This window comes from Rana temporaria, chromosome 4 (genome assembly GCF_905171775.1).
Source record: "Rana temporaria chromosome 4, aRanTem1.1, whole genome shotgun sequence".
Classification (NCBI taxonomy): Eukaryota; Metazoa; Chordata; class Amphibia; order Anura; family Ranidae; genus Rana; species Rana temporaria.
The window spans coordinates 60,010,586-60,036,820 of NC_053492.1; the positions used below are offsets into that span (position 1 = coordinate 60,010,586).

General features: G+C 46.2%; 1 protein-coding gene across 3 annotated transcripts in view; it reads right to left on the reverse strand.

Moving 5' to 3' along the window:
- The window catches only part of PLA2G7 (phospholipase A2 group VII), a 112,330-nt gene that overhangs the window by 75,579 nt on the left and 10,516 nt on the right, over nt 1-26,235 (reverse strand). For 2 of the 3 annotated variants that reach the window (XM_040348461.1, XM_040348463.1), the window contains exon 1: nt 21,565-21,780. The exons of the other annotated variant lie outside the window; for it this stretch is intronic. In XM_040348461.1, coding sequence (XP_040204395.1) covers nt 21,565-21,765 — 201 coding nt within the window. In that variant the 5' untranslated portion in view covers nt 21,766-21,780. Of the gene's footprint in view, nt 1-21,564; nt 21,781-26,235 lie in introns of those variants that run through there. 3 annotated transcript variants of the gene reach the window in all.

The following is a 26,235-nucleotide window of genomic DNA, read 5'->3' on the forward strand; positions in this document are numbered from 1 at the left end:
ATCAGATGGATTTACAATGTAAATCCATCTGATCATTGCTTAACATAGATCCTGCAATCACCATGAACGAAAAGAAAAAAAACAATTCAGAATCTTATCAACGTGTGCTCATCTTTTAAAGCCCCTTGTTTCTATATATAGTTGGTAATTTTTTTTTTGGACATGTGTACTATGCCCAGTATCCTCAACTAGTTAAAAAAATCCCACAATGTAAAATTTACATTGTGAGATTTTAACTAGTTGAGGATACTGGGCATAGTACACATGTCCAAAAAAATGTAATCAAAGTACACAGGTTGTGTCTGCCCTGTCCTGCTGCTGCTCACACCTCCCACTGGCAATTCTCCGCTCCCAAGTGTATTTTAAAAGCCATAAACACACTTCATTACAAGTACATATATAAATAAAAAACAGTTTATTGTGTATTGTCCCTCTCAGTTTATTAACTCTATATTAGGAGTAATATACTCAAAGTAGACCCCAGGGTCCCCTAAGCTTGGAGTTCTGTGTTAGGAAACCACTGAGATAAAATGTTTTTAATGAGCAATGATGCACAACTGTGTAAGGCACTGCAAAGTAGAAGCACAGCCTGTGTGTATAACAAACATGTCTCTCCCCCTCCCTCCCCTTGTCTCTCTCCCCCTCCCTCTCTCCCTCCCCCTCTCTCTCTCCCCCCTCCCCCTCTACCTCCCTCTCTCTCCCTCCCCCCTCCCTCCCCTTGTCTCTCTCCCTCCCCCCCCCTCCCTCTCTCTCCCTCCCCCCCTCCCTCCCTCTCTCTCCCTCCCCCCCCCCTCCCTCTCTCTCCCCTCCCTCCCTCTCTCTCCCCTCCCTCCCCTCCCTCTCTCCCCTCCCTCTCTCCCCTCCCTCTCTCCCTCCCTCTTCTGGAAGGATTAAGATTTTTTAATAGAAGTAATTTACAAATCCGTCTAACTTTCTGTCACCAGTTGAAAATAAATATTTTCCAGTTGACTACCCCTTTAAGATTTGGAGTGTCTTTGCATTATGTCTTGAGAATTCTAAGAACCTCTTTCCAACAGTAAATGAAACTCAAAATGTGTTTGAGTGAACGTGATTGGAAATTTTCACTAATACGAGTCACAAATAGTGAAAAATGTTCATTGTTTTGGGAAATTTTGTTTAATAAATTAACATTTTTTTCTTGTAAGGCAACCTCACTTTTTCATTGTTTAACTATAACAAGTACTCGTACCAGTTGTCCAACAATGATATTTACTGCTTTTTATAAAGAAATACAATTGATTTTATGCAGTATTGAGTTTAGCCTTTTGGCCCGGCCCTCCAAAATATTTTTAGTTTCTCATGTGGCCCCATCGAAAAAATAATTGCCCACCCCTGCTCTATACAGACTGCAGCCCTGCAGAGAGACATTGCTGAGTGCTTGTCAGCTAGTGTGTAATTACGTTCCACCTGACCTGCTAATTCTGCCTTCCTGTTTAAGATCGAGCTTGCCTTCTGATCTGCCTCTGAACTATCTGTTGACCTTGGCCTGCCTATTGAACTCTGCCTAGTGCCTTCTGTCTTGTACCTCTGCTGCCCGGCTGTCACTAACCTTGGCTTGTATCCTCAACGCTGTTTCTGCTTTCTGATTTGGTACCTCACTGCCCGGCTGTTACCCACCTCGGCTACTACCTTGGCTATGCTCCTGTCACCTGCTCTGGTATCACGGTATTCTTGCCTTTGGTTCCTGCCCGGTGGTCTAGAGTTGTTTCATCCACACACCCGACAAACACAGATCCGGTACTGCCTACAACACTAGAATTTGTGGCATCCCTCACATTACCGGTCACCGGGAGATACATAAAAAGCCCCCTCGTCAGCTTGGCCTCCACCACGTATGTGACAAGCAGCAGATGGGCCTACCACCACACTTCACCATGTTGCCTGGCTTTCTTCAGAAAAGAGAGGCCACCTTTAGAAATGTACTGGCTTTCTAAGCAGTTTGTGTTGTGCAGATACAAACCAGACTTGGAAATTCATTCAAAAGCAACTGGTCTCCAAAGAAGATCTAAGAAAATCAAGCCATTGTAAACAATGGTAGCCTGAGAACTATCTGTCAAGGTACACCCCCACCAATTAACATGGAAAGCCTCTTTAAAGGGGTGTTCCGGGCAAAAAAATAAATAAAGAATTAAAAGCCAGCAGCTACACATACTGCAGCTGCTGGCTTTTAATAAATGGAGACTTACCTGTCCAGGTGTCCCTCGATGTCGGCACCGCAGCTGATGTTTCCCACCAGCTGTCAGGTGCTGCCGACGCCATTGCGGGTAAGGAAACCCGGCAGTGTAGCCTTTCGGCTTCACGCTGGGAACCCTACTGCGCATGCGCGAGGCCCCGCTCCTCTCTCCAATTAGCCCGACGGCCAGGGGAGGAGGGAGCCCCACGGTGCCATCACGACCGTGGCCGAACTCCCGGAAGTGGGGAAGGATACCTGTTATTTTCTGGTATTCTGTACACCCTCCCCCAACCAAAAGGGGGTAGGGTTTTATCCGATGAGCGGAAATTCCACTTTAGGGTGGAACTCCGCTTTAAGTCTCATTTAGACCTCCATTGTTTAGTAACACACATCAAAGTGCCTACTGCTTTAACATGCATGTTTGATGATTTTCTGATGCTTTTTTGAAGCTTTAATGAAGCTTGGCATACCCCCTGTGTGTGTTAGTTTTCTGTTTTAAATGGATAAGTTCACCTTCTGGAGCATGTTACATGTTACACCCATATTTATGGAGTAACATGCTGCAGAGCTGCCCCCTCTCTTTGATAGTGTGCAGGGGATCCTCGTGTCACTGTTTGAAAACAGTACAGCTGTGCAAGGCTCCACCAACACAGCTGCGTCATTCATTCACAGGAATCTGTGAATAAGAAAACTACAAGTCTCATATTCCACTGAAGAGGATGGACTTGTAGCTTGAATGAGCCGCAAGAGTAATGATTAGTATGCTCGTAGTCCATTCATGCTCCCTCCAGGGGAAGTGATGTCAAATGAGAAGTGATGATGAGGAAGTTGTCAGATCTGAGACATGTTTAGGTGTAGGTGTAGTATTTGATCATTTTTATTTTTGGTGTATTTGATGGCTCAGTAGAACCCCTGCTCATCATTTTCCTGGCTTATTAGTACCTCCACTCAGCAGACCTCCAGTTTGTCAGTTTCCCGCCTCAGTAAATCCCCATGTCAGTAAAGCCACATTTTTGCCACTGCTTAACCGCCCACCCTGCTGCTGCTCACACAGCGGCCAGGGGTGTACACATGCCGTGGTCGCAATGTAATGCTTCACAGACGTGGCAGGATTTATAGCCCCTGTTGTGCATTCAAGTAAATTATGCTACAATGATTGTCCGATAATTAGGGGGTTAACGCAGACAGTGAGGAAACGCAACACCGCCTCACCGTCTGTCTATTGCGGCCAGAAAAGTGACCCAAAAGCGTATAACACTTCAGACAACAAAGCAAGTCTAAATGAGGCCACAGAGATGCTGCAAACCAGGATGAAGGGTGAGGCCTCGTACACACGACAGAGTTTCTCGGCAAAAACCAGCAAGAAACTTGCTGTTTTGTTTTTATTTGCAGAGGAAACCGGTCGTGTGTACACTTTTCGACGAGGAAACTGTCGAGGATCTTGTCGAGCCAAAAAGAGAGCATGTCTTCTTTTTCCTCGATGGCAATGGAGAAATTTGGCTCGCCGAGATCCTCGACAGCCTAACAAGGAACTCGACGAGCAAAACGATGTGTTTCGCCCGTCGAGTTTCTCGGTCGTGTGTACGAGGCTTCACATGGGCTATAAATTCTGAAGCAAAGCAAAAACAACAGTGTGTACAGGACTGTAACAAACGGATTTTACTTAAGCCGCATTCACACCTGAGCGTTTTGTCACCTGAAGCGTGAAGCTCCAAAACGCTAGAGGGGAAAAAATACATTATTCTCTATGGAGATGGTTCGATTGGACGGATTTGGGCGTTTTAGAACGTTTGTATTCCCATAGAAAGTAATGGAAACGCTCGATTCAATCGTCTAGCGCAACAATGAGCGTTTCTACGGGCGTTTTGTCGCTTAAATCAATAGAACATTTCACCCAGGCAGAAGATAAAAAAAATCTACAAACATAGCAACAAGTGATCATTTTTCCTATTGGCTAAAATAAAAAACGTTGAAGTTCAAAAACGTCAGACGACGCTGTATGTGAATACGCGCGACAAAACGCCAGAAAAAACGACCGTAAACGATACGCTCAGGTGTGAATGCAGCCTTAGAAAGAGCTGCTGTGATTGGCATTTAAAGTGCTTAAAAAAACTAAGGTCAAATACCACATTTTAAAACAAGTGGAAATAAGGCCCCCACACACACCCCCAGAGAATATAAACAAATGATTGCAGCGCTAGTGAAATATACATGAATTATAATTAGTGTCCACAAAATCTCTCTCTCTCTCAAGGTGGGGGGGTGCCGGAGCCGTTTGGGTCGCCGTTCGGAAAAACGCAGAAATATTCAGTTTCCGAGGTCAGCCGAGCTGTCCTCGGGCCTGCCTGTTTCCGAGGCTCTCCGGTGCCCCCCCCCCCACCTCTGGCTGCATGCGGTAATGCATGCCATTGAAGACAATGCAGAACAAATTATTTTTGTTTCCAGTGGCCCAGATTCAAGAAGCTATTGCGCCCGCGCAACCATAGGTTGCGCGGCGCAATAGCTGTTTTGCTCCCGCGTAGCGAATGCCCCTGATTCAGGAACATCGCTACGCTGACCGCAACCTAGGATATGACAGACATAAGCCTCCTTATGCCTTCATATCTCAGGCTGCATTCTTGCGTTGGCCGCTAGGGGGCGCGGCCATTGTGATCGGCGTATAGTATGCAAATTGCATACTACCACCGATTCACAAAAGTTGCGCGGGCCCTGCGCACACAAGGTACGGAGTTTCCGTACGGCGACTTTAGCGCAAGGCTGCTCCTGCTAATAGTAGGGGCAGCCAATGCTAAAGTATAGCTGCCCTTCACGCTCGTGAAATTTAAATTTCACGTCGTTTACGTAAGTGATTCGTGAATGGCGCTGGACGCCATTCACGTTCACTTAGAAGCAAATGACGTCCTTGCGACGTCATTTGACGCAATGCACGTCGGGAAAGTTTCCCGACGGAGCATGCGCTGTTCGCTCAGTGCGGGAGCGCGCCTAATTTAAATGATTCCCGCCCCCGGCGGGATCATTTACATTAGGCGCCCTTACGCCGGGCTAATTAGCATAGCGCCCGCGCAATTTACGGAGCTACTGCTCCGTGAATCGCGGGCAAATCGAAATATTTGCGTGGGGGCAGAGCAAAAATCGTTGCCCTTTGCCCACGCAAATATTGTGCGGATCTACCTGAATCTGGGCCATTGACTTTAATGGGGAAACTCGCTTTGATATCCAAGTACTTTGGTTTACAAGCATTCTCCTGGAACGGATTATGCTCGTAATCCGAGGTTCCACTGTATGATTATTTGTGGACAATTTTAATTCACGTATATTATATTGAGCATTACAATCATTTGTTTATATCATTTAAATAATGTTTATCTTATTGGCGTACATTTATTTTAATTTATTAAACACACACGGGGCTGGTATGTATTTAACACCCAATAAAATGATAGATCACACAAATGAAAACACCAATAAGACTGAGCTCTCATGGATAGGGTAAGCTCATCATAAAGCTGGAACTAAATGTAATTGTGCTTTGCCAGAAAGAACATTATAGACATCCAGCACAATCACAGTGATGTCTGCTTTGCATTCACACAGAACAAAACCCCCTGTACAGCTGAACAGCACAAAAGCTTTGAAAACAGGATGGGGAGCCGGCCGGCGCTGCGTGCTGGACCTCTTCAGCTCTTAGTGTCGCAAACATTCTCAGCAGAAAAAAAATCATTTAATCAATAACGTATAAGTATGTATCCATTTACTATAATAAGAATGGACCTAAACTCACAAGTGAGGCCGCGTACACACGGTCGTTCCAAACCGATGAGAATGGTCCGACGGGCCATTTCCATCGGTTCACCGCTGAAGTGGCCTGATGGTCTGATGTGCGTACACACCATCGTTCCAAAAACCGATCGTGTCAGAACGCGGTGACGTCAAACACACGACGTGCTGGATAAAACGAAGTTCAATGCTTCCAAGCATGCGTCGACTTGATTCTGAGCATGCGCGGGTTTTGAACCGATGCTTTATGTACTAACCATCGGTTTGGACCGATCATTTTTTTATGTCATTAAAAACGATCGTGTGTGGGCTCCGGAGCATTTTTCACGATCTAAAAAATGGGCACATTTTTTTTCAAACCTGCTCTATTTTTTTCACTACGTTTTTAATGTTGTCGTTTTTAATGTTGTAAAAAAAATGATCGTGTGTGGGCTTTAACAACGTGAAAAAAACGTGCATGCTCAGAAGCAAGTTATGAGATGGGAGCGCTCGTTCTGGTAAAACTAGCGTTCGTAATGGAGTAAGCACATTCATCACACTGTAACAGACAGAAAAGCGCAAATCGTCTTTTACTAACACAAAATCAGCTAAAGCAGCCCAAAGGGTGGCACCATCTGAATGGAACTTCCCCTATAATGCCGTTGTACGTCACCACGCTTTGCTAGAGCATTTTGTTTTCCACGATCGTGTGTAGGCAAGGCCGTTTTAATGAAAACGTAGTTTTTTCTAGAACCTTAAAAACTTAATTTTTTAGAACCCGAAAAACAGACATGTGTACGCGGCATAAGAGCCGGTTCACACACAGGCGGTACGACTTTGGGGGCGACTCGGCAAGGCGATCTCAAGGCGACTTGAGAGGCAACTTGCAAAATGACTTCTGTATTGAAGTCAATGCAAGTCGCCTCGAGTCGCCCCCAAAGTCATACAGGAACCTTTTTCTAAGTCGGAGCGACTTGCGTCACTCCTATTAGAACGGTTCCATTGAATAGAGCGGACCGCGACTTGTCAGGCGGCTGAGTCGCCTGACAGGTCGCCCCTGTGTGAACCGGCTCTAAAGGTGCTATTGACATGACAACCCATACAATCCATACATACAAAGAAACTAGGGTTGTCCCGATACCGATACTAGTATCAGTATCGGGACCAATACTGAGCATTTGCGCGAGTACTTGTACTTGCGCAAATGTTCCCGATGCTTCTGTCGATGCTTTTTTTTTTAGGTGACGAGCGGGCTGAGAAGGGGCGGAGAGCTAGCTGAGATCGTGCTAACTGCTAAGAGGGGCGGAGAGTGTGCTAAGAGTGGGCGCAGAGCGAGCTGAGATGGGCGGAGAGCAGGACGGACATCATAGCAGCCCTCGGCAAGTAAAATAGATTATGTGAACAACGCTGAATGAATACTGTCACTAGTACACAGTTGTACACAGTACACACTATCACAGTTGCATAAGTGCCAGCCACCTGTCAGTGCCAGCAGTGCCCATAAGTGCCGCCTATTAGTGCCATCTAACAGTGCCAGCCACCTATCAGTGCCCATAACTGCTGCCTATCAGTGCCAGACACCTGTCAGTGCCATCAGTGCCCATAACTGCCGCCTATCAGTGCCATTAGTGCCACCTGTCAGTGCCAGTGCTCATAGGTGCCACCTATCAGTGCCCAGTTAGTGCCATCACTTGGCATTAAAAAAAGTATCGGCAATCGGTATCGGGGAGTACATGAAAAAAAAGTATCGGTACTTGTACTTGGTCATAAAAAAGTGGTATCGGGACAACCCTAAAAGAAACCAAAACAAATTTCAGAAACTAAGTTATATGTAATAAAATGGAATGGCACAGGCAAAGGCTTCATGCACACAGGACATTTTTACAGCTGCTCCTAGGGGCGTCAGGCGTTTTTTTTTTTTTTTTACAGCTTAAAAACGCCTCTCCATGTTATTCTAGGTGTCCATGCACACAAAGGCTTTTAAGAGCTGTAAGTGGCAGGTGTTTTCAAGCTGCAAAAAAAACACATGGCCAGTGCGTCCTGGAGCAGCAGCGTTATAGCTGTAAAAACGCCTGACGCAGCTAAACGCGTGTTAACGCTGTATACAACATTAGGTCGTGTCAAGCACTTTTAAGCTGTAGTAGTTGGATTTGGGAGTGGAAAACAGAAAAGGGCAGAGAAACACTGCTAAACGCTAACGCAGCTAGACGCGCATTAACGCCAATGCAAAACAATTCAAGCTCGTTTTTACAGCCACTTTTTCCTGGCATCGGTACTGGCTTTGCAGCCCAATTTTTTTTAACGCCCTGTGTGCATGAGGCCTGAACACAAGGAGGACTGGCAGATCATAACCATGACATTATCTAAGTCGGGGGGTCAGCAACCTGTAGATCGTGATCTACCAGTAGATCACAGGCAGGTGACTGGTGGATCTCGGTCTGGGCTTGCTGACCCGCCATCCCAGATTATCAAACAGAGTGCAATTCAGAGGGACTACTTGTAAAGTTGGAGCTGTAGTAGGAAGCAAGCGCCGCATAAGCCGATGCCTCCGCTGTAGTGCTGGCTCATGTCCCATGCAGAGTGATACCAACTGCACTCTACGGACCGCTAGGCGGGATAAGAGGTGGAGTGGTGCCAACAGCAGAAAAGAGATCTTCAGGTCAGTGTGGTGCAATACACTGCATAATAGTATAGGGCTGCTTTCACATTGATGTGCTACGGTTTGCCCACACCACCGGTGCAGTGCAGGGTACCTGCAGGTTTGCTTTACTTAGTCATAGACTTCTTTATATCCTCCAGGTGTGGTGCACTTTCTGAAAGCGCACCAAAATTCCTGAATGCGGGAGTTTTGGTGAGCTTTCAGAAAGTGCACCACACCTGGAGGATATAATAGAAGTCTATGGCAAAGTGCAGGTAACCCAGGAAATTTGCAGATGCAGCCTTATAGGGCACTCAGAAAAGTAAGGGTTTGTTTAGATTTGTAGTTTGAGGGGTGGTAAAACCCCATATCTTTACGTTCTCCCATGTTGTTCAGCTAGATCTCCACCTCTTTAACCACTTAAGGACCGCCTCCTGCACATATACATCGGCAGAATGGCACGGCTGGGCACAAGCACGTACCTGTACGTCCTCTTTAAGTGCCCAGCCGTGGGTCGCAGGTGCGTGACCCGGTCTAAAGCTCCATGACCACGGCCGCGGGACGCGCGGACCCGATCGCCGCCGGAGTCCCGCGATCGGTCCCCGGAGCTGAAGAACGGGGAGAGCTGTGTGTAAACACATCTTCCCCGTTCTTCACTGTGGTGCTTTAATTGATCGTCTGTTCCCTAATATAGGGAAAGACGATCAATGACGTCACATGTCCAGCCCAGCCCCCCTACAGTTAGAAACACATATGAGGTCACACTTAACCCCTTCAGCGCCCCCTAGTGGTTAACTCCCAAACTGCAATTGTCATTTTCACAGTAATCAGTGCATTTTTATAGCATTTTTTGCTGGTCCCAAAAATGTGTCAAAATTGTCCGATGTGTCCGCCATAATGTCGCAGTCACAAAAAAAAAATCGCTGATCGCCGCCATTAGTAGTAAAAAATGAATAAAAATGCAATAAACCTATCCCTATTTTGTAAACGCTACAAATTTTGCGCAAACCAATCGATAAACGCTTATTGCAATTTTTTTTTACCAAAAATAGCTAGAAGAATACGTATCAGCCTAAACTGAAGAAAAATGTTTTTTTTATATATTTTTGGGGGATATTTATTATAGCAAAAAGTAAAAAAATACTGAATTTTTTTCAAAATTGTCGCTCTATTTTTGTTTATAGCGCAAAAAATAAAAACCGCAGAGGTGATCAAATACCACCAAATAAAAGCTCTATTTGTGGGGAAAAAAAGGACGCCAATTTTGTTTGGGAGCCACATCGCACGACCGCGCAATTGTCAGTTAAAGCGACGCAGTGCCGAAACTTTACCTGCATTTTGGTCCGGGTCTTAAAGAGGAGTTCCACCCTAAAAATTGACCTCCGCTTAACCCACTCCTCGCCCCCTTACATGCCACATTTGGCATGTAATTTTTTTTGGGGGGGGTGGGGGCTTCAGGAGAAGGGGACTTCCTGTCCCACTTCCTCCTTCCGCCGAGGGGCTGCAAAGACGATACGTCATATCGCCTTTTGGCAGCCCCTCCCTGTAGGCGATCGCCTAGGACACGTGACAGGTCCTAGGCGATCGCCTGTCCAATCAAACAGTGCAGCGCCGGGGCGCGCCGCGCGCGCAGTGCCGCTCACGCATGCGCAGTGGGTGCCCGGTCGTGAAGCCGAAAGCCGCCACGGCCGGGTGCCCACAGTGACAATGAAGATGCCGGGAAGGGGGGGAGAGGAGCGGAGCCCCGGCCGGCGCGTCGCTGGAACGCTGAGCAGGTAAGTGTCAGTTTATTAAAAGCCAGCAGCTACACTTTTTGTAGCTGCTGACTTTTAATAAACTTAAAAAATAAGTGGTTAAGGTTGCCTACCCCTGATCCAAGTGCTCATCTTAGAAAATGAATATGCGATTTTGTACAGATGATATTACATACCGGCTAGGCTTGCACGTTTTATCCCTGCATACCCGCCAAATTGTTTCCGAGGATGCTCACACTCACATGTGGGAACGATGACACATATCTGGTGGTCTTTCCTGAAGGTGTGCAGACTTTGGGTCAGAGAGTATGCCCTTTGCCCTTTACGCACTTTGCCGATTACGGACCTCAAACAGAATCCATAAAAGGCGGTTCTCTGCAAACCAAATGAATAATTACTTCACACAGAATGACATTTGGCATTACACCTTTTTACTGCAACTAAATTGTCCACAGCAAGGGCTTGGAAAACCCCAATTCTTCGTTTTGAAGCTGTCAAAAACCAAAGGAACGTCATCCTGGTCAACGAAAAACAGCCATGCTGTCAGACACTCGTAGGAAATTTCTCCGGGCATGGTAACCCCCGGATTGCCTATACCCAGCCGTCTCGGTTTGATAGAGCTCTTCTGTCACTTTAACAGCCATGCGTCTGTACTCCCTGGGACTCCTCTTCTTTTTCTGCTCTCTCTCTCTCTCTCTTCTGTTTCTAGCTCTTGCTGTCTTTCCCCTTCGTTTCCTGTTTTCTTATCTTTTGCTCAGTTACAAAGAATATCTTGCCGCCTGGCTCAGATGGTTACCATAAGCACAAACTTTATATTTGGAACGGAAATGAGCCTTAATCTTTTCACTGCCAGAGCCATTTTTGTGTTTTTTGCACAAAAATCATTTTAAAACCCCCAAAACATGATATATTTTCTGAAAGCAGACACCCTAGAAAATAAAATCGTGGCAATTCCAATGTTTTATGTCACACGACATTACCACAAAGGTTTACCACAAAAACATTCTGTAAAAAAACACACTAAAGTGAATATTAAGGCAAATAAACGGATACCCAACGGAGATATGTAAACATGTACACATCGTATCACAAACCAAATTTTCATGCCTAGGCACCCCCGACGCATGCGTTTTCGTCCGTATGTGCATAGAGGTGGAGGGGGGGCTTAATTTTTTTTTGGGGGGGGGGTTGGATTTTTTTTTTGTGCTTGGGTGGAACTTAATTAAAAAAAAATATATTTATCACATAGGGGACAAAAAGTTTTAAAAAACTGTTTTAACACCAAATCTCAGAAAGAGGCTCGGTCCTTAACCACTTAAGACCCGGACCATTATGCAGGTAAAGGACCTGGCCCCTTTTTGCGATTTGGCACTGCGTCGCTTTAACTGACAATTGCGCGGTCGTGCGACGTGGCTCCCAAACAAAATTGGCGTTTTTTTCCCACAAATAGAGCTTTCTTTTGGTGGTATTTGATCACCTCTGCGGTTTACAAAATCGGGGATAGTTTTATGGCATTTTGGCATATGGCATAAAAGAAAAAAAATGCGAAGGCTTTTTAGTTTTGCCATGCTTTGCACCAAGAACCTAATTGTACTGTCATTTTAAACCAGACAAAATATAGAATAAAATGTATACTTTTTTTTTATACAGTAAAAAAATTCTTTTTAAAAACTATCAAAATAGAAAAAAATAACCCCTGTTTTTAGGCCGGGTTCACATATGTGCAAGCAGGTCATGCCTGGGGTTCGGTGCGTATCTGTTCACCAGTTCAGGTGCGATTCAGGACCAGATTTTTGCCTGAATTCGCACCTGAACTGGAACCGGACCTAGACACGCACCGGACCTTTCTGCAATCTGGACCGCGGCCGCCCCGGTCCTGTGTGAACTCGCTCCATTGAGAGCAGGTCACACTCGCTCGTCATGCGAATTGGATGCAAGGAAATTCGCATCCAATTCACACATATGTGAACCCAGCCTCAGTGTTTTTAATTTTGTCTGTAGATTACTTCGAAAATCAAATAACTTTTGCACGACAGGAAAACCAAAAGCCCAACCCATTCTACAAAAGTCAGGGGAATTTAGAAAGAATGCCTAAGGCGCTCTTTAGAATTCCGTCACGCCTAAAAAAGACAAATGTTGGTGGGAGCGACAGATTCCTGTACCTGTTGTAGTGGAGTGCGGAGGCGCGATGAGATCTCGGCATCCATACAGAAACGCAGCACCTGTCACACAGAGTCACTCCCTCCAATGTATGTCATCATGTTATGACAAAGGCATTGCTCCATAAGCAGGCCACAGAGGAAATGTAAAACATGGCCTGGTACATAATCAGGTACAAGAGCTGAAGTGGTTAAGAAAAGGGGAAGTCTGTGGTATGCCAGTATTATAATGTGGTTGTTTCTTTGATCCTGGAACAATTCAGCAACCCTTGACATCATGTTACAAGATCCATTTAACCACTTAACCCCCGGACCATATTGCTGGTCAAAGACCAGAGCACTTTTTGCGATTCGGCACTGCGTCGCTTTAACTGACAATTGCGCGGTCGTGCGACGTGGCTCCCAAACAAAATTGGCGTCCTTTTTTTCCCACAAAATAGAGCTTTCTTTTGGTGGTATTTGATCACCTCTGCGGTTTTTAGTTTTTGCGCTATAAACAAGAATAGAGCGACAATTTTGAAAAAAAATTATATTTTTTACTTTTTGCTATAATAAATATCCCCCGAAAATATATAAAAAAACATTTTTTTCCTCAGTTTAGGCCGATACGTATTCTTCTACATATTTTCCGTAAAAAAAAATCGCAATAAGCGTTTATTGATTGGTTTGCGCAAAAGTTATAGCGTTTACAAAATAGGGGATATTTTTATGGCATTTTTATTATTATTATTTTTTACTAGTAATGGCAGCGATCAGCATTTTTTTTCTCGGTACTGCGACATTATGGCGGACACTTCGGACACTTTTGACACATTTTTGGGACCTATGGCATTTTTATAGTGATCAGTGCTAATGCTGTTAATTGGATTTTGAATGGATTTGTTGGAACTCCTATGATTGATGGATTAAAATGGAAGTAAACCCTCCATTACAACTTTCACCTACAGGTAAGTCTATATTAAGGCTTACCTGTGGGTGTTTGCTAGGGATGAGCTCCGGCGTGTTCGCACAGTCCGCGTGCAGAGCCCGCCAGGAAGTCGGCGCTGCGCTAACCACAGGCAGGGAGACATTTCCCGATCTCTGCAGCCGTGCATCGGTACAATGTCTCCCTGCCTGTGATCAGCGCAGCGCCGTGCCGACTTCTTGGCGGGCTCTGCACGTGGACTGTGCGAACACGCCGGAGCTCATCCCTAGTGTTTGCAATATCTCCTAAACCTACACGGTTTGGAAGTTATTTGCCAAAAATAATGCACCATTGTCTACGGCGCATGCGCACTGAGAATGACGGTTTTCTGAATGAATAATGCCGGCTTTGACGGCTCCCACACGCATGCGCGGAGTGACATCATCGCTGCTCCGGCCAATCACAGCGCCTGAGCGGCGATACTCGGAAGTAACCTCCTGGAGATATGTCTGCGGCTGTAGGGGGAGACGAGGACGGCTTCGGGGCTTCAATCTAAGGTAAGTAATGCATAATGAGCTAGAATGCTAGTCATACTAGCTCATTATGCCTTTGTCTTGCAGGTTTTTTTGGTTTTTTTGGGGGGGGGGGGGGGTTTACAACCACTTTAATTAAATTGTTTATTTCTCTGTATGTATGACAATTAAAAAAAGAGAGAAGTATGGACTTTACAGAAAAACACACTTAGGCTGGGTTCACACTTAATTCGCATGCGGCTGACAGCAGGGGCCGGTGCATCCCTGTTCTCTGTTTCAGGGACGAATCAGGACTTAATTTTTGCCTGAATTCAGACCTGAAACAAAACCAAAGACACACAGGACCCCTTGTGCAATTCGCTCCACAGCCGCAATTGAGATATGTCAACCGGCTCCATTGAGAAACGGTCACAGTCTCCTGTAATGCGAATTGGATGCAGGGGAAACCCACATCCAATTTGCACTAGTGTGAACCCAGCCTCATACTCGCCTGGGTAGCTGATGCAGCTTGGATCCGATGCTGCATCTATCACCCGCCAGCTCTGCACTGAGAACTGAGCGATCAAACACTGCTGATTGCTTGATTCTCAGCATTCTGTAAGCAGACAACCATCTCTCTGCTCTCCCCTCCAGTGCTCATTGGAGTGCTCGGCTGTGGAGGGGGGCTGATGGATCATCCTCCCTGCAGATTACTCCCTGCAGTGGCTAGCTGCCTGTCCAGGAATCTGGGTGGATCCTGACACTAAAGTCAGAGGGCCAGATTCTCAAAAGAGATACGCCGGCGTATCTCTGAGTCCGCCCGTCGTATCTATGCGCCTGATTCATAGAATCAGTTACGCATAGATAAGCATTAGATCCGACAGGCGTAAGGCTCTTAAATGCAATTTTTTTTTTTGCCGCTAGGTGTCGCCGACGTCGTTTTCCCAGTCGAGTATGCAAATTAGCAAAATACGCGAATTCCCGAACGTACGCGTGGTCGACGCAGTGAAGTTACAACATTTACGTTAGATTTGCGACGCGTAAAGTTGCCCCTGGGTATATGAGGCGCAGTCAATGTTAAGTATGGCCGTCGTTCCCGCGTCGAAATTTGAAAATTTACGTTGTTTGTTTAAGTCGTCCGTGAATAGGGCTGGACGCCATTTACGTTCACGTCGAAAACCAATGACGTCCTTGCAACGTCATTTAACGCAATGCACGTCGGGAAATTTTAGGGACGGCGCATGCGCAGTACGTTCGGCGCGGGAACGCGCCTAAAGTAAATGATCCATGCCCCCTACCCGGATCATTTGAATTAGGCGGGCTTGCGCCGGGGGGATTTACGCTACGCCGCCGCAACTTTACAGGCAAGTGCTTTGTGAATCAAGCACTTGCCCGTAAAACTTGCGACGGCGTAACATAAATGAGATACGTTACGCCGCCGCAGAGATGCAGCGATCTACGAGAATCTGGCCCAGAATCCCTCCAGATTCGACCAGCTGAGTGACATGAGCTGACAGAGAACTTAGCCGGCTGTCGGCTCAATCTGGGACACAGGAGTGCCAAACGAATTGCACTCCTGGGAACTTCAGTACTGGAGAAATATAGCCAAAAGGACTTCTCCTTTAATGGTATATTTACAGACCAAATATGAGCAAATAAGTAAAGTTTATATACTTTATTACTGGATCAGCTGTAAGGTCCCAGTCCTGACCTGGTCAGGAGGGGGGGTAAATCTTCGGGAGGTCAAGTGGTTACTGGATCAGCTGTAATTTTCCAGTCACATATGCGCGTTTATTCTGCAGGACAACACAGGGGTGCTATTAACACTTAATGACACCGTTCCAGAAACACATGTGGAGACCTGCATTTCTGCGTGTGTTCCCGGAACACACAGGTGTAAATGGGGTCTGAGAGCTCATTTCACACCAGGTGTGTTGAGCTACTTTAATCAGCATGAATCAGCACAAGGGCTCATAGAAAGCAGCCGATCTCTATGTACCCTGCTCACACAATACATGTGCATTGCAACATGCTGCTCTGAACTGTTTTCGCAGTGCATAAAAATAAAGACCTTCCTATTGCACTACAGCACATCGCAATTCACTGCAGCACAGAATGGTCAATAACATTTTCTTTTGTAATTTTAACCACTTCTATACTGAGCCATTCCATTCCTACATGTAAAAATCAAATCATAATTTATTTTGCTATAAAATTACTCAGAGCCCCCAAATATATATATATATATATATATATATATATATATATATTAGCAGAGACCCTAGAGAATAAAATGCCAATAGTTGCAATTTGTTATGTCACACGATATTTACAAAGCAATTTTTCAAATGCTATTAAAAAAAAATACACTTTAATGAATAAAAAATTAAAAAACTCAATATTTTCCTCAATTTGATAAGATGATGTTATGCGCCCCACGCTCGAGATCCCGCTGCCTGTTGACATCGTTCTGGGCTCGGACCCCAAGAGACTGATTTCCCAATTGTATTCCTACCTACTGGCGCCTTCGGCGACTACCACTCTCCAGCAGGTAAAGTCCCGTTGGGAGCCTGATCTGGGGGTGGTGTCGACGGAGGACTGGGAAGAGGCCCTTATTAATTGCAGATTAGTCTCTCCCAAACTTTCAGACCGCCTTACTCAACTATATATCCTGCATCGGTCATACCTGACACCACACCGCATCTCAAAGTTTAAGCCAGGTAGCAACCCCAACTGCCCGGGCTGTGGCCATCCTAACGCCTCCTTTTACCACCTCATCTGGGAATGCCCCTGTGTGCAAGGTTTCTGGACTCAGGTGGTCCGGTTCCTTCACGACCGCATGGGATCACCACTGTCCTTGAGCCCTCGCCAATGCTTGCTTGGGCTCCTCTCACTGTCTGAAGCAGAGAAATATCTCAATACCTTTTTGCAAGAGACGTTATTCCTTGCTAGGCTTCAGATAGCTAGAACTTGGATGAGGGGACCCCCCCCCCCTACAATGCAGCAATGGATCAGAGCTGTCAATGCAACCCTACCCTTCAAAAAGTTGCTCTATGTTCACAGGGGCTGCCCCAATAAATACCATAAGGTCTGGGATAGATGGTTAGGGGAGGCTTCCACCTGTGTTGCTCCTGATGAATAAGGTTCCTCGTGGTGCCCTTCTGATGCTCCCGACTATAGGTCTAACTTTGTTCTCTCCCCACATGTTGCTCTACATATGTAGCCCGCTCTTCCCTCAATGTGTCCGTTATGTCTGTGTACTTGACATTACACTGTTTCCTTGCATGTTGCACCGATTATTCATATGTCTGTAATTCTTTACCTTTATACTCAATAAACGTCGTTTTGATTTAAAAAAAAAAAGATGATGTTATGCGGGTAAATTGATACCTAACATGTCACACTTTGAAACCACGCACACTTGTGGAATGGCGTCAAACTTCAGTACTTAAAAATCTCCATAGGCTACACTAGCGCTCTCGCTCTAACATTTGTGGCGTAAGCTCATATGTGTGGTTCGATCGCCATTTACATATGAGGACGCAGCCTACGTATGTGTTTGTTTCTGTGTGCAAGCACGCACGGATGGGGGGGGGGGGGCACTTTACATTTTTATTTTATTCTTTTTTATTATTTACACTGCCTCTTTAATTATTTCATCACTTTTATTCATATTACAAGAAATGTAAACATCCCTTTTAATAGGAATAAGGCATGACAGGTCCTCTTTATGGGGACATCTAGGGTCAATAAGACCCCAGATCTCTCCTCTACCCCTGGAAAGCATGAGGTTAAAAAAAAAAAACATTGATCTCTGCCTTTCAGAAAAAAATGTTTATATCTGCCAGTGCCGGAAACAACATTGTGACCTCCCAGGGTCATAAAGATGGTGGTCCATGGCTAGCTCGATGGTAATCCGGCGGCACCGTTGGATCTTTAATCAGGCTTCCTGATCACAGGGGAGAGACATAAAATGCATCGAAGGAAGGAGGGAGGGAGGGGGGGGGGGTGATGTCCCCTCACGCTGCCTGTAAAAGCAATCCAGCAGCTGAATAGCCACTGGGGTGGATTTTACATTACAGGGAATTGCCAGCGGAAAGCAAAGTTGCCTGTAGCTGCACCCATCATCCAAATATCTCTACTTCAACCTAAGAACATCATATGACATCCTACGGGTTAAATAAAGTTAAAGTATAACTAAAAGGCAAAACACTTTTTTTCAGTTTACAATGTAGAGGGATTAGAAGAACCCCTGTGCTGTCTGTGCCCCCTATTACTAAAAGTGAAAGAAAATCCCAAATTTTGGGTGGTTACCAGAACAGGAAAAGAGGGTAAATCTTCGTTCTAATAACAACCAGGGGTTTCCTCTCACTTCCTGCTTTGGCTGTGGGACAAGAAGTGATGGGAAAGCACCCCAATGGGACATAGATGGCAAAAAATAAATAAAAAAACCTTGCTCTATTTAAAATGAAAAAAAGGTTACATCGCAATATTTTTTAACATCACGCTTCCCCTATATAATGCTGACCAGTGTGTACAGGTTATACGGAGTGTAATGCACACCGGCTCGTGTAAAGGGGCCCTAACAGTGGCAGTGCGTCTATAGAGGGCCCCCGGAGCGCCGCCCCCTCTGGCTCTCGCACCGCCACTGATTACAATAACATAGATACATGCATTGCATGAATCTATGTTATTGTTGTCGCTGCCGCCGACTATTCAGATGGCCGGATGGTGAGCGCTGGCCACCTGAATAACGGCAGCTGGTTGGCTGTGTGGAAGTGCCTATCAGAGCCAGCAGATAGGCTTTCCGAGTACAGCCCTCAGGCTGTATTCGGCTTTCGGAAACTTATCTAAGGGATGTACAGGGGTTGCGTTCCTTGGATAAGACTGACAGGCGTCTCAGCCAATCAGGTTCACCGGTTCTGGTTACTGGTAACCTGATTGGCTGAAGCGTCATCGAGGGCGGGAGAAGACATCGAGGGACGTGGAATGAGGATGGCTGACCCCCAGAAAGGTAAGTGCCGGGCGGGGGGAGGGGCATTTTACAGGGCACAGCGGCATCAATGGGCACAGTGGCGACAATGGACACAGTGGCGACAATTAAAGGGCACAGTGGCATCAATTGGCACAGTGGTGACAATTAAAGGGCACAGTGGCGACAATTGGCACAGTGGCGACAGTTGATGGGCACAGTGGCTGCGTTTGATGGCATGGCACAGTGGCTGCGTTTGATGGCATTGCACAGTGGTGACAATTGATGGCACAGTGGCTGCGTTTGATGGCATGGCACAGTGGTGACAATTGATGGCACAGTGGCTGCATTTGATGGCATGGCACAGAGGTGACAATTGATGGCACAGTGGCTGTGTTTGATGGCATGGCACAGTGGTGACGATGGCATGGCACAGTGGCTGTGTTTGATGAAATGGCACAGTGGTGACAATTGATGGCACAGTGGTTGTGTTTGATAGCATGGCACAGTGAATGCGTTTTATGGCATGGCACAGTGGTGACAATTGATGGCACAGTGGCTGCGTTTGATGGCATGGCACAGTGGCTGCGTTTGATGGCATGGCACAGTGGAGACAATTGATGGCACAGTGGCTGCGTTTGATGGCATGGCACAGTAGCTGCGTTTGATGGCATGGCACAGTGGTGACAATTGATGGGCCCAGTGGCTGCATTTGATGGGCCCAGTGGCTGCATTTGATGGGCACAGTGGCTGCATTTGATGGGCACAGTGAGGCTGTAATTGTTTTTTTTATTTATTTTTCGTTTGCGCCCCCCCAAAGATTTTGAGCACCAGCCGCCACTGGGCCCTAAGGCTCCATTCACACTAATGCGTTTTTTTCATGCCTTTTGCAGAAATGTAGGACATTTTTTTTAAACATGGGTTCCTATGGAACAAGTTCACATCAACGCATTTTTGTGTCTCTGCGTTTTTGGAAAGGTCAGGAACTTTTTTTTAAATGCAAAACGCTGCTTTTTTGTTTCAATAGACTTCAATGGAGACGCTGCAGAAAAGCATGGTGTGCATTTTTGACGCGTTTTGCATTATTTATTCTGCCGAACAACAAATTGGCCATGTAAAAATAAAAAACATGTGCCTGAAAACATGAAAAGCACAGCAAAAAGCACTGTAGAAAGGCTCAAAAGCAACCTGCATAGGTGTGACTGGAGCCTAAGGGCTCAGTCATACGTGTATAGAGGCCCATACAGCGTGAGGCGCAGACCTGTTTATGGGTCTGGAGCAACGTGAAGGCGGTCTGTGGAGACAGAGGCCCGGATTCAGAAAGATCTGCCTATCTTTAGGCGGGCGTAGCGTATCTCAGATACACAAGCCGCCGTAACTTAGAGCGGCAGGTCCCGTATTCAGAAACAACTTGCGCTCCAAGTTACGGCGGCGTAGTGTATCTGACACGGCGTAAGCCCGCTAAATTCAAACTAGGCTGGTAGGGGGCGTGTTGTATTTAAATGTTTCGTGACCCCACGTAAATTACGCTCTTTTTGAACGGCGCATGCGCGCGCATGCTCAGTATCACGTCGAATTTTCAAAGTAAATTACGCCCGCTCAATGCTTAGTCGACGTGAACGTAACCTACGCCCAGCCCTATTCACCGACGACTTACGCAAACGACGCAAAATTCAACGCTGGCCCGGCGTCCATACTTAACATTGGCTACGCCTCATATAGCAGGGGTAACTTTACGCCGGAAAAAGCCTTACGTAAATGACTTAAATCAATGCGCCGGGCGAACGTACGTTTCTGAATTGGCGTATCTATCTCATTTGCATATTCTACGCAGAAATCTACGGAAGCGCCCCTAGCAGTCAGCGTAAATATGCAGCCTAAGATACGACGGCGTAGGAGACTTACGCCGCTCGTATCTAGGCAACATCGAGGCGTATCTGATTCTATGACTCAGGCGCCGAGATGCGATGGCTCGCATTCGGAGTTACAACGGCATATCTGGAGATACGCCTTTGTAACTCCTTTCTGAATCCGGGCCAGAGTGGTTGTAAATAAACTCATACTCATATCTGAGATTGGTAGGTGTGCAGAGGTGGGTGCGTGGCCCTGAACGCAGTGTGTGTCTGGTGTTACACACCCGTCCTACTCGGTGGGGCAGGTGAGTATATACAGACTCTCCATCTCCACACATAAACAGGCATGCTCTCCGCACTGTACGGGCCCCTGCGCCTGTGTTAATGAGCCCCAAGTCTTCTTTCTATGACCAAGTCTTTCAACACAGCATTCCTCATGTCCCAACTCTGTGTCTGGAGAGCAAGCACTAAAACCAAGATGGAGGCACAGTTGTTCCTGGAAGGCTGTCTGGGTTGCACAGGGAGAGAAGAAAGAAGACAGACAAGAATATTGATAGAACTACCCACACACTTCACAGACAAGATCACCCTTTTATTCAAAGCTTGGAGACAGTAGCATGCAGCATTAGTTGTCAGTGGCATGCTGGGACATGTAGTTATACAGCAGAAGGTGAAAGGTTAGCTGTCTGTTAGTAATAAATGGAGGTTTGTCTGACCCAGCACAAGCTCCCCAGCTAAAGCCCTATAAAGAAGCAGCGCCTCGTGTTGCCATGGTAACGGCGTCCGGATATGTTCCCCGCCTAAACCTCCCAGTGCTCCTACCTTATCTGAGGGGTGACCTCCTGTGTGGGGCGACCGGGCAGGCCCCTGTGTATTAACAGGGCGGCTCCTGAGCTGTGTGGGAAGTGTGTGTGAAAGCTGTTTCCGTGTGCTGCACGTTGTGCCTGCCCACTGCTGCAATACACAGTACAGCCATACACAGTGCTGGGGACAAGCACAGTCCAGTTCCCGAACAGTAGTCATTAGTGCACCTGTTATGTATAATGCAGTCCCCAGTAAAATTCATGCAATGGCTGAAGAGTAAAGAGACCCGGTCATCACGTTTTACATCTGTATTTACCTTACGTTCACACCTATGTGTTGTTTTAGTGCGTTTTGCAGAAATGCACTACAATCCATTTAACATGGTTTCCTGTGGTACACGTTCACAACTGTTTTGCAGCCAGTGCATTTTTAGAAAATGGTTGGGACCTATTTTTCCACGTTTTGCGTGTTGTAGACTTCAATGAAGTCACACCAGAAATGCAAGCGTTGAGCTTGTAATGCGATTTTGATGTGTTTTTCATTTTCTTGCCCTTTAAAAACACTGGGCTAGATTCAGGCAGGGGCGCGCATAGTTACGGCGACGCAGCGTAACGTATTTACGCTACGCTGCCGCAACTTACAGGAGCAAGTGCAGTATTCACAAAGCACTTGCTCCGTAAGTTGCGGCGGCGTATCGTAAATTGGGCCGGCGTAAGCGCGTGTAATTCAAATGTGGAAGGGGGGGCGTGTTTTATGTTAATCTATGATGACCTGACGTGATTGACGTTTTGTACGAACGGCGCATGTGCCGTCTGTGTACATATCCCAGTGTGCATTGCTCCCAAGTACGCCGCAACGACGTATTGGTTTCAACGTGAACATAAATTACATCCAGCCCTATTCGCGAACGACTTACGCAAACAACGTAAAAAATTCAAATTTCGAAGCGGGAACGACGTCTATACTTAACATTGGCTGCGCCTCCTAATAGCAGGAGTAACCTTACGCCGAAAAAGCCTAACGTAAACGATGTAACAAAATTGCGCACGTACGTTTGTGAATCGGCATATCTAGGTCATTTGCATATTCTACGCCGAAAACAACGGAATCGCCCCTAGCGGCCAGCGTAAAAATGCACACAATCATACGCCGCCGCATTCAAGATACGTCGGCGGAGGAAGCCAATTTTTCGACGTATCTGCCTTGGAGAAGCGCCGTAAAGATACGCCGGCGCAGATTTGAATCTACTTGAATCTAGCCCACTGTATATAGCTGGTTGCTAAGGAGCGGGCCGGGAAACCGGCTGCCTCCTCCTTCAAAACCGATGAGTCATCAGCTGTCAGCAGGATTTCCCCGCTGACAGCTGAATGTAAAAATAGCAAACATTGCAAATTGCACTTGCATGACATAAAACATTTACATTTTTGTTATTGCATTTTAGTCTAAATATGAGATGTGAGATCTTTTTGACCCCCAGATCTCATATTTAAGAGGACCTGTCATGCTTTTTTGTATAACAAGGGATATTTACATTCCTTGTAATAGGAATAAAAGTGACCCAAATAAAAAAAAACAAATAAAAACTGTCAAAATAAAAAAATTAAGTTAAATACATAAGAAACATTTTTTTTTAACGCGCCCCGTGCTGACGAGCTCGCACGCAGAAGCAAACGCACACATGAGCAGCGCCCGCATATGAAAATGGTGTTCAAACCACACATTTGAGGTATCGCCGCGATCGTTAGAGCGAGAGAAATAATTCTAGCACTAGACCTCCTCAGTAACACAAAACATGCAACCTGTAGAATTTTTTAAGGGTAAAAGGTTGTCGCCATTCCACGAGCGGGCGCAACTTTGAAGCGTGACATGTTGGGTATCAATTTACTCAGCGTAACATTATCTAAAGTGATTTTTATCCAAAAAAACTGCGCTTGTAAGACCGCTGCACAAATACGGTGTAACAAAAAGTATTACAACGACCACCATTTTATTCTCTAGGGCAGGGGTCTCCAAACTGCGGCCCGAGGGCCAGATGTGGCCCTTTGCTAGCCTTTATCCGGCCCCTAGGGCTTTATTCCTCCCACTGACATGAGGCACCATTCTTCCCACTGACGCCAACAAGGGGGCACAATTTCTTCCACTGATACCAATGATGAGATACAATTACTCCTACTAATAGGGGCACTACTCCTTATCCTACTGACTGCCAACTCTGAGGCCATATTTACTCTCACCAATGCTGGGCCAGGACATTTTTTACCCCCGCTGGCCACAATCTGGCCCTCCTAAAGTCTGAAGGACAATAAACTGGCCCTTTGTTTGAAAAGTTCGGAGACCCCTGCTCTAGGGTGTTAGAAAAATATATATATAATGTTTGAGGGTTCTAAGTAACTTTCTAGCAAAAAAAAATGTTTTTAACTTTAAAAAAAAAATTTTATGCTACGTTTCCGCTGTGTTTTGCACCTGTGAAAAAAGGACACATGACTCAAAAAATGCACCAAAAACACAACCGCGGGTGCATTTGGATGCGTTTTCTATTCATTTCAATAGGGAGGTGCATTTTTGATGCAGTTCTTTTACGGCACCAAACATTCACCAAAAATGCAGCTTGCAGGACTGTGAAAAACGCAACTGACTGGTGTGTAGAGAATGTTGTACGTATGTTACCTACTGGCTTTATCATCTTTGGACAGTTCCCATATGTTATGGACAGACAATACAAAAGCAAAACTGAAAGCAGCCTTACCACTGAGGACAAAACAACAGTTTTCACAATCTTGAAAAATCTGAAAAGTGTCAATAAGCTACTTCTTTCTTTTTTTTTCACAGGGTTATTCAAATTGCAAAACAACGTTATGGGTAAAGTCAGTTTATGAAAATACTTGGCACAGCCAGGGGAGGGCTGGCAGGGGGGGGCATGGTGGAAATCTCCCCCTGGGCTGGTGACACTATGCACAGCCACCGGCTGCCACTACCAAATGCTGTTTTTGCAGAGCAGGAATAGACCTGCTGGAGCTCTGTTAACACAGGTCATGGCCGCTGCTCACCTCCCACTGTGCAGCCGTGCCTGTGTCAGCTCCGAGGTAGATGACTGCAGAGCTGAGCTATGTCTCCTTTCACACACAGCTCAGCCTCAGCGCACACCAGCACTGACATCCCCTTCTCTCTCTGCACAGACACAAGGACTCTGATGTAAGAGGGGCCTCTGTGTGGACTCTGATGTAAGGGGGGCCTCTGTGCAGACTCTGATGTAAGGGGGGCCTCTGTGCGCACTCTGATGTAAGGGGGGTCTCTGTGCGCACTCTGATGTAAGGGGGGCCTCTGTGCGGACTCTGAGGTAAGGGGGGCCTCTGTGCGGACTCTGAGGTAAGGGGGGCCTCTGTGCGGACTCTGATGTAAGGGGGGCCTCTGTGTGGACTCTGATGTAAGGGGGGCCTCTGTGCGGACTCTGATGTGAGGGGAGGCTCTGTGTGGACTCTGATGTAAGGGGGGCCTCTGTGCGGACTCTGATGTGAGGGGAGGCTCTGAGCGAACTCTAATGTAAGGGGGGCCTCTGTGTGGACTCTGATGTAAGGGGGGCCTCGGTGTGTACTCTGATGTAAGGGGAGGCTCTGTGCGGACTCTGATGTAAGGGGGGCCTCTGTGCGGACTCTGATGTAAGGGGAGGCCCTGTGCGGACTCTGATGTAAGGGGGGCCTTTGTGCGGACTCTGATGTAAGGGGGGCCTCTGTGCGGACTCTGATGTAAGGGGAGGCTCTGTGATCATGAAAAATCTTAGACTGTTTTCCTCGATCCATCACTTTTCCACACTCTATGGGCCACTTGACTGGACTTGCCCCCCAGGCCTAAGGCTGCCAGCCCTCCCCTGGGCACAGCACATAACAACCTCACAAAAAACTGACTACTAAAAACCTTCTACTGACAGCAGAGGACAGACAGACAGAGAGAGCTTATCTAAAACAGCTACTGCATGTAATAATTTGTCAGTATGTAACTATCTCAGTACCTGTACAAACCTAGGAAGCTAAAGCATTTCAGCTTACAAAGCCTTACTCATAGCTATGAGTATGGCTTTTTAGGGCGAAACGCATTAACTTTCTGCTGTAAACTGGATCACTTGATTCTTAATAAATAAACTCTGCGGAAAAAGTATGGACTCCAGCATTGAATTTTCCGAGCACCAAGTGAATGGTGGGTATTTGTTTGGTGAGACAAATTTAGGAATATCTCATTCTGTATTTACATTTGGCAAACTGTTTACTGCAATCTAATGTAATGCAATGTTATTAGAAAAGATAGAGTAAGGAAGGGTTATAAACCTTGTCGGTGTAGCACTCTGTGGTGCAGGGGTAGGCAACCTGTGGCCCTCCATCTGTTGTGGAACCACATTTTGCAATAGGCATTGCAAGGCTGGCAGTTACAATTACTCCCAGAGGCATGATGGGACTTGTAGTTCTGCAACAGCTGGAGGGCCCCAGGTTGCCTACCCCTGCCCTAGTGTGTGCTACAAGTAGAGTAGGTAAATTATAGTTGAGCTCCGAGCTAAGCCTGAGCTATGGAATCTGGGTCAGGGTTCAGTACACAAGAACAAAATAAAAAGGAAGGCACCTAGTGCATTACCAAAAGACATTTATTCAATGATACAATCAATAAAAAATGGTACTCACAAGGTGGCAAATAGTAGTAAGT